Source organism: Nomascus leucogenys, chromosome 4 (genome assembly GCF_006542625.1).
Source record: "Nomascus leucogenys isolate Asia chromosome 4, Asia_NLE_v1, whole genome shotgun sequence".
NCBI lineage: Eukaryota > Metazoa > Chordata > Mammalia > Primates > Hylobatidae > Nomascus > Nomascus leucogenys.
In genome coordinates, this window is record NC_044384.1 from 132371940 (window position 1) to 132386187 (window position 14248).

The 14248-nt window shown below is 44.5% G+C and overlaps 1 protein-coding gene across 5 annotated transcripts in view; it reads right to left on the reverse strand.

The window, feature by feature from the left end:
* The window catches only part of SH2D4A (SH2 domain containing 4A), an 82356-nt gene that overhangs the window by 64671 nt on the left and 3437 nt on the right, over window positions 1-14248 (reverse strand). For 4 of the 5 annotated variants that reach the window (XM_030812285.1, XM_030812284.1, XM_003256725.4 and 1 more), the window contains exon 2: window positions 11273-11657. The exons of the other annotated variant lie outside the window; for it this stretch is intronic. In XM_030812285.1, coding sequence (XP_030668145.1) covers window positions 11273-11453 — 181 coding nt within the window. In that variant the 5' untranslated portion in view covers window positions 11454-11657. The remainder of the gene's footprint in view (window positions 1-11272; window positions 11658-14248) is intronic. 5 annotated transcript variants of the gene reach the window in all.

Sequence of the window (14248 nt, forward strand, 5' to 3'; positions counted from 1 at the left end):
TACCCTTCTTGGTACAGTGGACACTCCTGCAGTATGTTCTAAACAGAGATGCTGGGCAGAGGGAATAGACTCAGACTGCACTACCAAAGAATTCCTGTTTTCACTGTGGAGAAACAGCAAATGTGGCCTCCAGGTAAGAAGGGGAAGATCAAACCCACTGTGCCCGAATGGGGCTGGGCACCAGTGCCAGCTCCTGGCAAGCTCTTCGTCTGTTTGACGTAATGCCAGATGGTTCGTTAACTTTAGAAAGCTGTCATACCTCATAAAACTCCTTTTATTACACTCTCTCAGGCCAACTAATAATATTTTTATTATGTCAGCCTCTCAGCCTTCACCTAAGTAGTTCTCGGTCGGTATTTTTTTTGACAGCAAGAGCAAGATGCCCAGAAAGGATGGCAAGTGGCACTGTGCCAGGGGAAGAAAAAGGAAGAGCAGAGGGATTCCAGCAACTCAGCTAGGACAGCCCAGAACAGCCTCCAGAGAGGCCATAGGCTACGGGCAGGGCGGGAACTCTTAGGGAAAAGGGGCATTGCTACAGGTGGGGAGAGAAATCCTCAAACTGCAGGTGAGCAGTTGGGGCTTCAAAGCTAAACAAAGAGAAGAAAGCAAAGGAGAGGTGCAGAGTCGAGAAAGCTTTAAAGGAGGGAACAGAGAGAACTCGGTGACCATAAGAAGTAGTGGCTTTCGGCAAGAAGAAAGAGATGGGAAATGTCAGTTAGCGAGATGCTGAAAAACGGGCTCTTGACAGAGTGGCAATGACAACGGTCTCTCTGCTGGCTTTTCACCTCTAAGAGCTCTTCAATGAGCTCAGAGAGCGGGGATACTGGAAGAGCTTCAAGTGGTTCCACGAACTCCCTGAAGCTGTAGGAGGAGGGGGAAGTTGCTCTAGTATAATGAATGTTAGCTGGGATACCCTCGGCTTCACATCAGATGAGGGGATGACTCTCAAGGCCTTCGTTGTAGTTCATTCTACAAGGCAGAAAATGAGTTTTTGCTATTAGCAAGATGTAGAGCTAGATGCTGCAGGTGATACAGGGATGAAAGGGACGAAAGAGATGTGCCCATTCCCCTGCAAGGAACCTAGAGTCTACAAGAGAAGGAGCAAGACATTAGGTGATGCATTTAATGAATTTTCATCACATATCTAATACGTGTCAAGCACTGAGGTAGACACAGTGTATTAGTCCATTTTCACGTTGCTGATAAAGACATACCCAAGACTGGGCAACTTACAAAAGAAAAAGTTTAACTGGACTTAAAGTTTCATGACTGGGGAAGCTTCACAATCATGGTAGAAGGCAAGGAGGGGCAAGTAACGTCTTACATGGATGGCAGCAGGCAAAGAGAGAGTAAGAAAGATGCAAAAGTGGAAACCCCTGATAAAACCTTCAGATCTCGTAAGACTTATTCACTACCATGAGAACAGTATGGGGGAAACTGCCCCCATGATTCAATTGTCTCCCACCAGGTCCCTTCCACAACATGTGGGAATTATGGGAGTATAATTCAAGATGAGATTTGGATGGGGACACAGAGCCAAACCGTATCACACAGGTAAACACTTAGGACAAGACAGTCTAGTCCCTGTCCTCAGGAAACTAACATTCTAGTAATCCCTGTCCTCAGGAAACTAACATTCTAGTTGTGGGAAGCAAACATGGATACTTAATTAATTATAAAATTATTAGAACTTCAAAAGGTGGTGGGGGGCGGTGTCAAAGGATGCTACGGGAATGTTTAAAAAAAAAGAACTAAGTCCCTGGAGGGCCAGGGCAGCATACATTATAACACAGTGGATTTTCTACTAAGTCCAGTGAGGATTCAGGGGATGGAAAGATTGTTCTGGGAAGACAGAGGAGAAATACAACAAGTTCTTTGTACTGAGTATGGGAGGATGGATATGGAATTTAGACAGAGAGTGAGGGTGTGTTTGACACTGGATGCAAAGAACAGCATGACCAAAGAATAGAGAAGGGAATCAGCAGGCAGACATGGAAAATAAGAAATGAGGGTCTCCACCAAGGCCGAGAGGGGCACTGGAAGTCACCTGCACGTGTGTGGCATAGGCTGACCATCACACAGGGGAGCAGAGGGCCATGTGGCACAGGGTCCCACACACCTGGCTAAGGTACTGAAATTTAGGCCCTATACTGCAGTTGAGCCAGAAAGCAAGAGCAAAATCCCAGTTTTACCCCTGACAAGTTATGAGACCATGCATACATCAATTTATGTCTCCAAGCCTGAGTTCCTTCTATAATAAACAGAGGTAAGAAAGTCTTACCTCACAGGCCTGCTAAGTGACAAATGCTCAGAGTGTATTATTTTCACATTCTTTATCTGAGTGGCCAATGAAGAACACATGAATATTTCTGAGCAGATGGCGCAAGGATAAGAAAGTGATTAAGGAAGCTCTGCTCTGCATGTCACTATATACAGGATGGACCAGGGTGGCATGTGATGGGTATTCAGTCAGAATGTGGGGAGAGAATGGGGAGAGACTGGGGTGAAAAGACCAGGAGTGAGGCAGTCAGGTCCTAAATAAGGCAGGCATAGGAAAGGACAGTGTTCAAGAATATAGGAAGGTTCAGGCCACTGGATTTAAGGAAGGACTCAAAGATGATGCCAGAATCCTGAAACTCACTAACTGGCAACACAGCAGGGGACAGGCAGAAGTAGTGACAGGAAAATTAATTTGCTTAAGGAGTAAAAAAAAAATGAGCTACTTTGGAAGCGTAGACTACGTTATTTTTACTTTTACTGGAAGTCCATATGAGGACTTTCAATCGACATCTGGAATCCAGAATTGGAGTCCAGAAGTGAGGTGGAGATTAGCCATGTAGACTTGGGAATGACTCTATAGATGGCGTCATTGAAGCCACTGGTACAGATGAGCTCTTAGAGAGAATGAAGCCAAGAAGAGAACCTTGGAAAAGCAGGTGCTTTATTCAGAGGGCAAAAGAAAGGGGAGGGAAAAGAGAGTCCTGATGGACAATAAACAAATGAAAAACCTAGAGGATACTGATGCCCCAAATAACCAAACAGTGGAGGAGACCAGGGAGAAGGTCCTGCCATGTCGCTGAGAGAGGAAAGGGACAGGGCAGTGTCAAGCCCTGCTGAGATGAAGGGGAGGATAATGCAGACTGAGAAAGCTCTCAGGCAGCCTCGGACTTCAGAGAGACTCATTGTGGGGACGCCAGTGGGGACAGGCTACAAAGGCGGGATGGAAGGGGTGGTGAGAACTGGTGTCAGCAGTCAGCGTGTGCTCTGGAGTTTACTGTGAAGAGGAAAAGGAGGATTCCCCGTTATTGGTTCGGCAGGTATTTACTTAATGTCTGCTACATTCCCAGCACTGCTTCACAGACCCAAGGGACAGAAAGAGCACTTCAAGAGCACAACTGGCTGAATGATTTCTTTAAATGGGGGAAACACAGGCAGGGAGTATACCTGAGGTGTTGGAAGAGGCGGGAGTAAGGATGTCAAGGATGACGCCCAGGGAATGATGGACAGAAGGAGGTGCAGGTGAAGAACGAAGTGTTGACAAGGAGTTGAGGAAAGCTCCAGTCTGGTAAGAGAAGTTGAAAATGGAGATACACAGAACCATATTTCTGCACACAGTGTACCTCCTTAAGTGTGCTTTCTTAAGGTACATTTCAGGGAGCCTAATGGGGCATGCACGTGTGTTTTCCTACCTGAATACCGCCCAGGCATTCTGCATTTTCTGTCTGCTTCACCTTAAAATTAAACGCACTCTTTAATCAGAAGTGAGTGAAGGAGGGAGCTTTTTATAGCACTTCGTTTAATTACAGGGTTTCTCTTTCCAGTCCTTGAATCATGTTTATACACTGCAGGACTCTTCATGTTTGCTATCTTGGGGGTTTCTTGAAGAGTTTTTCTAAAACCAACTTTTCTAGAAAGGCGGGTCAGTCCTGCTTGGAATCACACTGCCAAGGAGAGATACATCCACACTTCAATCTGCAGAGAAATAAGATCTGAGAGACATTTCCCCCTAGGGCCTCCTCTAACTAGGCAGTGTTGAAAAACATCAGATAAAAGTGGGGTGACACATGTCCCTGGCAAGGAGATGGCCGGGCTTGGTCCAGTCCTAGATTGCAGCGTGATGCCACTCACAACACTGTTGTGTTGGATTTATTCCCAGGTGATGGGTTCGACAGGGGCATTTGAGGGTGAGACGCGGGCGTCAGTGTGGATTAGCTCCTCAGGGGCAGTGAATGTCAGCCTTAGATTCAGCTAAGGTGAAGATGAAGGGCTAAGACTCACCTTTGAGGAGTCAGCCCTTGGTCTCCACCCCCACTGGATCCAACCTGAAGGGCAATCATAGTAAAAGATGTGTGTGTGAGAGGAGGGAGAGGCACGTACACACGCTTTCACACACACTACACACACACACACAAACACACACACACGATGGGCAGGAAGAGAACAGAGATAAAGGGAAGGAGAATCATGTACTTTATCCCCACAAAGAGAAGACCAAGGACTGAGCCAACAGCTGCAAAAGAGAATCAACACCAGGGCCTCCTATGAGGTAGAGGAGATGGTGGTAGCAACGTTCCATATTAACTACAGTGGGGTCTTATCAGGGCTGATGGAAGCAAGGTGCCCACCAACACCAAGGTTGTTACCATGCTGGCAGACTCCCAGAAACCACTGCCATATTGTCCCAAGTGGATCTTCCTTCCCTCTGGCCTCTCTTTTGGGACACCCCAGTTCCCCTCAACTGACCCAGAAACCAGAAGACAAATGCCTGACTGGCAGGGGCCACAGCCCTTCCAACTGGTTGATGCCCATGCTCTATCTGTCACTAAATATCAGCTCAGGTGATTACTCACCTATTTTACAATGAGGAAGTTGAGGCTCAAGGAATTAAATAACTTGCACAAGATCACAGAGCTAGTAAACACTGAGACCAGAATTCAAAACCGTTCTGCCTGAGTGATGGCAAAACTTGTTTAGGCCAGCTTACCTCATACAGTCCAAACTGAAATGCTCTGGAGGGTGAAAATGGAGCAACTGAAAAGGGACGCTGGGGTGGCAACCACACACAGGACCCCACTGGGCAAGCAGGGATGTGAAGTCGCCATCATGTTCTTTCCCGGCTCCACAGAGCAGTGGGGTGATGAAAACGCTAGGTCTAGCCCCGTATTCATTTTAATGAAGGCCAAGGCCGATTTCTATCAGAACTTCCTGAAATGATTCAAACTGTTGCTTTCCCCATTATTTCCTGTATTTGTTAGCATAGGTAACAATTCTGAAGTTATTAATATCAAAGTCAATATTTAAACATTTTAATAAATTTTTATGCTTATTGAGAGATGAGGACAGAAAGAAAAGTGGGGAACCTGCACGGCTCTACAGCCTAGGGACGCAGTGGGCAGTACAGAAACGAGAGAACCTCGGCTGGAAAAGCAGATGGAAGAACTAGAAAACAGAGAGAGGAGATCAGTGAAGCCTGCAGCTCAGGGAAGGTGAAAGGGTTCTGACAGTGTTACCCAAAAAAGATGTTCACCATGAAGCTAGGAAGCCAATCTCGGTTAAATTATAAAGCCCAGAGTTGGAGGAACAGAAAAGTGGGGCTCAGGGCCGGTAGTTCAGGACAGACTTGGAGCTGAACTGGACCTGAGTTCAAATCCTAACTCCACTACCAACTCATGCAAATTACGTCTCTAAGTATGTTTCCTTATCTGTAACAATAAAGGGGGCAAAATTTACCTGACCAGATCCTTGTGAGGATTAAATGAAATCATATGAATACAAAACTTATGCTTGGCACATCCTAACAGAGCAGTATCTTGGTAGTGGGAAATCTCTGTGGAATGAGACTGATGAAGCAAAATCCAAGGCATCAGAGACTAGGCGGGTGGGTGAGGGTCAGGGGGGAAGCAGCATGGCTCCTGGAGTTCTGGTTTTGGTGACTGGGAACAGAGCAATACCACCCATCATCACTGAGAGTAAAAGGCAGGACGAGCAGATGCTGGAGAGAGTTGGAGTGATGCTGGTGAACTGGGTTTTGCATCAAGCTTGCAAGGCTTACAGGTCTTCTTAACAGAGGTGCTCACCAGGCAACCGACACTCGGGTGAGAGGTCCGGCTTGGCAATCTGGGTTTGAGTCACTGGCATAAAGGTGATGTTTCACATTTAAAGGTTATAAGAGTTGCCCTAGGGAGATAATCAGAACTTTCACGTTACCCTAGGATCTGTGAACCCCTGAGAGTCTATGAATGAGCTTCAGGGAGTCTGTGAATATTGTGAGATTATACACAGAATGGTGTCGCTGTGCATTTTCCTAGCTCTAAGCTTTCAGTAAATTTTCAAAGGAGTCTATGAGCCCCCAGCCTCATCTCAAAATCACAAACCACCAGGGCAGTGTGAGGCACCCCCTGGGGAATACAGATATTCAAGATGACGGCAGAGAAGAAAAAAAAGCAGGGAGAGAGCAAGAGACTCGTGACTGGGCGGCAACTCCAAGAGAGAGACACCAAAAGGCATCTAGAGTCAGAGGCAGCTGACGAATTGATCAAGATAAGGAAGGAATCCGGCAGCTGATGCCCCTGTGCTGATAACCCTACTGCATGCAGTGAGTTCAAGAGGGAAAGGCAGGGAGGCAAACACTGTCAATGGCACGAACCAATGGCCTTAACATTATTTCACAAAAATGGAGGGAAGGCTTTGCATAAAGGATCCGCCCCCCTGGGAACAATGAGAACGCAGCAAATAAAGCTATATGAATCCAAGTCTGTTTCAAGGGCACACAGAGGAGCCCCTTCCGCACCTTGCACAGCAACCAGATCTCAGCCCATTGCATTAGGTTTCCACCAACTCGACACAGACACCATGAAACAAGTGCTGGGAAACAAGCTGCTAAGTGAAGGCGTCTTCTGTTTGCGTTACCCAGTAAAATCACCCAAGAAGAAGGCTCTGTGGCAGATTCCTGACGCGAGCACATTTTAGATGTGTGCAAGGTGCCTTCACATAAAAGTCACTGTCATTAAGGTCCAGTGAAGGCAGCTTCAGACAAAAGTCACTGTCATGAAGCTCCAGTTAAGCTCTCCATGTAGTTTATTTGTTAATAGTTCTGGCTTTGGGAGAATGAGACCCAGGATCTATTCCAGCTCTGTCACTTACTGTTGGCCCTAGCCAAGTTAATGAATGTCCCTGAGCTTGACTTTCCTCATCTGTGAAATGTGAATAGCAATACACACTTCAGGCTTAGCTGTGATTATTTAATAAGATAATATACTTAATCTCAACGCTCAGGGTCTGATACCCAGGTAAGCGTATTGAATGCTGGCTGATGCTGCCATTATGGCACTGTAGAAATGTGTACCATATCCATAACTATCACTTTTCTAGTAGCCACATTAAAAAAATCAAAAGGAGGCCAGGTGCAGTGGCTCACACCTGTAATCCCAGCCCTTCGGAAGGCCGAGGCAGGTGGATCACCTGAGGTCAGGAGTTTGAGACCAGCCTAGCCAACATGGTGAAACCCCATCTCTACTAATAATACAAAAATTAGCTGGGTGTGGTGGCACACACCTGTAATTCCAGCTACTTGGGAGGCTCAGAAAGGAGAATTGCTAGAATTTAGGAGGCAGAGTTTGCAGCGAGCTGAGATCATGCCTCTGTACTCCAACCTGGGTGACAGAGCAAGAGACTCTGTCTCAAAAAAAAAAAAAAAAAATCAAAAGGAACACGTGAAATTAATTTAAATATTTTACTTTACCGAAGATATACAAAATATTATCAGTTCCATATATAAGGAATATACGATTATTAATGTGGCATTTTCTTTTCCTTCTACCAAGTCTTTGAAATCTCGTAGTTTACATGTATAGCACACCTCAATCCAGACTAGCCTCATTTCCTGTGCTCAAGAGCTACACGTGGCTAGTGGTGACTGCACTGGACGGTGCGGCTGTAGACCTCTAGCTACCCCAGCAAGCAGAGTAGGTCCATACTTCTCTCCCTAAGTATCACATTCTCCCACTACAGAAATCAGAAATGATCTTCTCATATAGTACTAAGTTAAATTCACATGCTGATAGTTTTTCAGCCCCTTCTACTTCAGCCTTCAGATTACTGAAAAGTAGACAAGCCAGGCACGGTTGGTCATGCCTGTAATCCCAGCACTTTGGGAGGCGGAGGTGGGTGGATCACTTGAGGTCAGGAGTTCGAGACCAGGCTGGCCAACATGGTGAAACCCTGTCTCTACTGAAAATACAAAAATTAGCTGGGCATGGTAGCAGGTGCTTATAAACCCAACTAATCACTCAGGAGGCTGAGGCAGGAGAATCGCTTGAACCCTGGAGGCGGAGGTTGCAGTGAGTTGAAATCTTATACCACTGCACTGCAGCCTGGGCGACAGAGCAAGACTGTGTCTTAAAAAAAAAAAAAGAAGAAAAGACAAGTTCCTGTGATGCACAATACACAACAATTTTAGTGATGATCCCTGAACACTAAGCACAGGGGTCCATGTATTCATAGTGAAAAATGATGAGATGACAATGAAAGAACTTCTAAGTGATAAGCTAGAGGGGGTCAAGGAATGGCAGGGGTGGCATATGATGTTTTTAATGAAATGAACAACCTCCAAAACCACCGTGTGGCTAAGAACTGCTAAGGAAAAGCAGCACTTAGCCCAATACTAACCAGAAAGGCAGGAGAAGGGGAGGCAGGGAGCACAAGCCTTCAGGGAGGAGATGCATGAGTGACCTGTCAACCCACAAGGGTCACAGGCTTAGCAAGTCTACAGCACAGATAAGCACCTCTGGCAGCACCAGCCATGACAGCATTGCTTTGGACGGTCTATGGTTTTATCTTCAAACACAGCGCGAGATGAAAGAGAAGTGATGTGATTTTAGGGGAAGTGGGAGAAACTTTTCCTTTTCTGTAGTCAGAAGAGGAACTAATTTAATGCAAAATATACTTTTCCAAGTTTTCAATCTAAGGGGGTAATACACTTTTGACGTGAGATATTGAGAGAACTTTCCCCGCTTATATTAACATACTTTTCTCACGATCATTTGACTAACAAAGTTAACACAGGGTTTCTGAGAGGTAGATTCAAAACCCTACAAGTGAGAAATGTAAGCAAAGAAACTGAAATTATTATTTTAAGTCATCACAAGGAGACCGATTCAGCAAACACGAGAAACCCAAAGTCTAACAGAGTCTGGGCCACTGACTCTAGTGGCAAGAACCCTTTGGCTGCCAGTCCCCAAGGTCACCCCGTCACACTAATATATGTTCACAACGAACATGGTGCCCAGAAGAGACCCAATTATACCTGAAAAACTCTGACTAGAGAATCCAAGAAGGTGCATAAACCAGTTTAGAAAGACAAAAGAGTTATGTTTCAGTTTGGCCATGTTATTTATTGGAGGAAAAGTTGTATTTTGGATCGTGCAGAATAATGTAAAATCCAACAGAACTGGACAACTATAGGTGGTATAACCTTGCATATATTACTCAACTTATCTAAGTTTCATGGCCAGGTGCAGTGGTTCAGGCCTGTAATCCCAGCACATTGGGAAGCCCAGGTGGGCAGATCGTTTGAGGTCTGGAGTTCAAGACCAGCCTGGCCAACATGGAGAAACCCCATCTCTACTAAAAATTCAAAAATTAGCTGGGTGTGGTGGCACACGCCTGTAATCCCAGCTACTTTGGAGGCTGAGGCAGGAGAATTGCTTGAACCCGGGAGACGAAGGTTGCATTAAGTCAAGATTGTACCACTGCACTCCAACCAGGGCAACAGAGTGAGACTCCATCTCAAACAAACAAACAAAATGAACTTCTCTAAGTTTCATCATCTATAAAACAGGATTGTCAATGTTGACTTTGCAGAAGTTTTGTGAAGGTTAGGCATTATGTACCTAAACGTGCTTCAACTAGTGTCTGAAACAGGAGGTGTTTCATAAATAGTTGTATTGATCCTAACAAGAGGAAATGACATATTTATGTTTATTTCCTTGTCATGATGAAGGCATCATTGGAAAAAAGTTTTAATAAAAGACAGTAAAAAGTAAAGGACGCTACACTGACTTCCTTTTTGAACCTGGGCATATACCAGGGATGCAAATGAGATTCATTTTCTCAATGTTTGAAACCATATGTGATTTTACAAAATTTTATTATCCTGGTTTAATGAAACATGAAAAGAGATTGGTCTTAGATGCCTCTGCCAGTGACCTTGAAAAGTGTGCTGTGTTTTCACAACTTCGGTATTCACCCATGACAGACTTCGCATGTGAACAGCAGGGCGGGGGTGTGGGGGTTAGTGAGAACGGAGTGAGGAGGGCGGACAATTTGTGTTTTTCTTTGTCTGTATGTGTATATGCTTTAAGCCTTTTTTTTTTTTTTGAGACACAGTCTTACTCTGTCACCCAGGGTGGAGCGCAGACGTGTGATTTCAGTTCAGTGCGGCCTCGACCTCCTGAGCTCAAGCAATTATACCACCTCAGCCTCCCAAGTAGTTGGGACTACAGGCATGCACCACCATGCCCAGCTAATTTTTTATTTTTCCTAGAGACAAGGTGTCACTATATTGCCCAGGCTGGTCAGAACTCCTGGGCTCAAGGGATCCTCCTACCTTGGCCACCCAAAGTGCTGCAATGACAAGCATGAGCCACTGCACCTTGTCTTCTTTAAGTCTTAATATACAAAGATTTCCTCCCCCATGGTCTCAAAAGAACCCTCTCAAACTACCAGAGATTCCTTTGATAATGAGGAAAAGTTTACATCTGAGAAACTCATTCACACTAAAAAAAGATAGTATTATGATTTTTTTTTCTTACAGCAGTTCCTTACATTTTAAGAGGAGGTGTTCCCTAAAAAGATACCTCAAAGAAAAATCTCTGAGGTCTAAGAAATGCAAACACAATTGCTATAAATATATTGATATAAGAACTTTGTGTTCTAGTAGTAGAATATTAGGAACCAGTAACGATAAAGGAGATAGAAACCTTCCTTAATACCCCTCAAATCAAACCTCACAGGTGACTTTTTAATACAGCTTCAGGTTAGTCTGGTTTCAAGTAAAAGATTTCCTCACAGCTATGCAACTCCCTGGTGAATACTGTGTGTGTGTGTAGACTTCAGGTGGACATACTGCAGTATTAGATTCTCAATAACATTTACGATTCATCTACCAAACTAGAACTTGCACCTGCTTTGCTTGTGACTACTGTGAAATTGTCAAAGCAAGCCAGGAGCTATTCTGCCAACACATCCACGGAAGAAACGTGGATACGTTTACCTTTCTTTGGCCTGGGTTTCACTGGCAGGGACTCCTTTCTTTCCATAGCTGCTTCTCTTTCTTTCCATCGTCGGATCTGCTCCTCTCTCATCTTGAAGAACAGGATCTGTTTCTGTTCTTCGCTGAGCTCTGCCAGTAGATCAGGATCTATGTACATCTCCGACAGTATCTGTTTCAGCATCTTTGCAGTTCTGGAGTCTTTTATACCGGTGGCAAAAGTTCCTGAAACTGGCCTCCAGGTATCCCTCCACCAGTGCCTGCACTTGGGCGTGTCCACGAAACTTCCCAAACAGCTCACAATCCTGGCTGACTGGGACAATAATTCAGCAAACTGGCTCCTCAGACCTGGCACCAAATGTCCTGTCCAAAATGCTGTTCACTGAATCTGCAGAGAGAAAGAGCCCGCATTCAGGCAGCATGTTAAAATGTGTGGACACTGGCTAGGACTGGTTTGAAAAAAAAAGCTAGGCCGGGCGCGGTGGCTCACGCTCGTAATCCCAGCACTTTGGGAGGCCGAGGCGGGCGGATCACGAGGTCAGGAGATCGAGACCACGGTGAAACCCCGTCTCTACTAAAAATACAAAAAAATTAGCCGGGCGTGGTGGCGGGCGCCTGTAGTCCCAGCTACTCGGAGAGGCTGAGGCAGGAGAATGGCGGGAACCCGGGAGGCGGAGCTTGCGGTGAGCTGAGATTGCACCACTGCACTCCAGCCTGGGCGACAGAGAGAGACTCCGTCTCAAAAAAAAAAAAAAAAAAAAAAAGCTAGGAGGAAACACAGTATCACTTTTCAGTTCAGGGAGAAAAGAGAAGAAGAAAACCTGAGGCACACTTTGTTAAGGGTTTGTATAACCTCTATCCTGTAATTTCTAAAGAAACTTTGTCAAAAAAAGAAAACAAACCCTAACTTTATACAGGTCAATCTCAGGCAAACAAAAAAAGTTCACAGAGGTTTGTCCCGCTCCCAACTAAGCAAACACATTATTATCCCAGAGCCTAACAAACCACCAACTGTGTGGCTGAAAAAAGAAAGAAAAAAAAAGTCACAGGAAGAAATTAAAAGGCTCTCTGTAAAGTACCTATTTCAAAAGAAAATACCATTTTTGAGATGTCACAGAGTAACTCACCCCAAACCAAACTAAAATAGAGCCATGCTCAAGGAAGAAAAGGGAAGAAATAAAAACTAGACCACCATGCATTTTCTGCAATTTCCCCAAAAAGTAGCATTAAATAAACAAAATTATGTACTTTCCTCTTCAAAAAAGGATAATGTAATTTCCAGGTAACCTACTAGAGCCATGAAAATCAGGGCAGGTGCAAGAGAGAACATCCATCTACATTCTGGAAAGTCACCGAGTTTTAGGTGTGCTTTTTCTGGATAACCTAGTTTAATAAAACCTAAATGGACAGACCAGATAAACTAGAGGGATGAAGAGGTCATTAGGTTCATAACAAAGGATCCTTGATTTATATGACTTTACCGCATGGCTCCTTGAAAGAGAAACCATAAAGCGAGCGTGCATAGTGGCCTCCTAGAACTTCTCCTGGGGTTGGAAATCCTACTGAGGTTTCATTCCACTTTCCACATTTCTATTTTAAAATATTGGCTTAAAAATATTACATTGTCATAATTTTTCTATTTTTAAACAATTTCTAAGTCTCATAAACCATCATACTTTTGTAATCAGAAGGAAACTATGAAAATATTTCTATTCTGGAAAACAAAAGACTTTGCATTCGATGTAATAAGATGTAAGAAAAAAAACTTACTACAACTTTTCAGAATCACATGTGTCCTAAGAAATTGACCAACAGGCCAGGCATGGTGGCTCACACCTGTAATCCCAGCACTTTGGGAGGCCGAAGCGGGCGGATCACAAGGTCAGGAGTTCGAGACCAGTCTGACCAACATAGTGTAACCCTATCTACTAAAAAAACAAAAAATACAGAAATTAGCTGGGCACGGTGGTGGGTGCCTGTAATCCCAGCTACTCAAGAGGCTGAGACAGGAGATCGCTTGAACCTGTGAGGCAGAGGTTGCAGTGAGCCGAGATCGCGCCACTACACTCCAGCCTGGGCAACAGAGGGAGACTCAATCTCAAAAATAAAAAAAAGAATTGACCAATAATTTCTTGTTTATAATAACACCTCAATAATCTTACACCTTGCCATGTGCTCTTAAATATCTTCTTTCTCCATACTATGTTCAAACACTCTTAAACTTCAGACAAGTGACTGAGCTATATTATGGCCATTGTAGGGTTGTTGGTTTCTCTTCATTCACCTTGTCATTGATACAGCTAGATTTGTAAGGCCCCTCTCACCACCTGGGAGCCTCCTTCAGCTTCCCGTCTTCCTCCTCTTCCGTGCAAAGTTGTTCCTTGATTTACACCTGTCTTTTGAGACAAGCACGCTCAATAGCTAGGCTACCACAGAGTGGTGTGCTTACACAGCTCTTAGATTCGCTGACTGTTCATTGTGAAGTGAAGCCAGGCCCTTGATGAAACTACACCTATCCCTACTGACTGCAACCTATCATCTCGGCAGCATTCAACTACCAGAATCCAAATGGAGCCAAACATTAAGAGAAAAATTTTAAAGGACTAAAAGTAATGTCACGCCCTTCCCAGGTCCACCTGCCAACTTTGTATTTTGCAACTGAGATACCCTTAAAGGCTTGAACAGCCAAAAAAAAAAAAAAAAAAGGATATCTTGTCAAGATTTCTTGACTTTTTGTTTCTAGCAGCTTCTGAAAGGGTGGAGCCAATGAAATCCACAAGCTCCGAGACAAAGTGGTAAGAAATGAGACGGAAAGACTCCTTGACATTCCAGTAAATGTCCTTATGTTCAGTGGTTGGCTTTCGCAGAAATCACACACGGCAGAAGGTGAACAGTTCAGTTAGGGTTGAGACTTCTGCTGTGTTCCCGATTTTGAATGCCATGAATCCTATTAAAGGCATGGGTAGATCCTAAAATCTA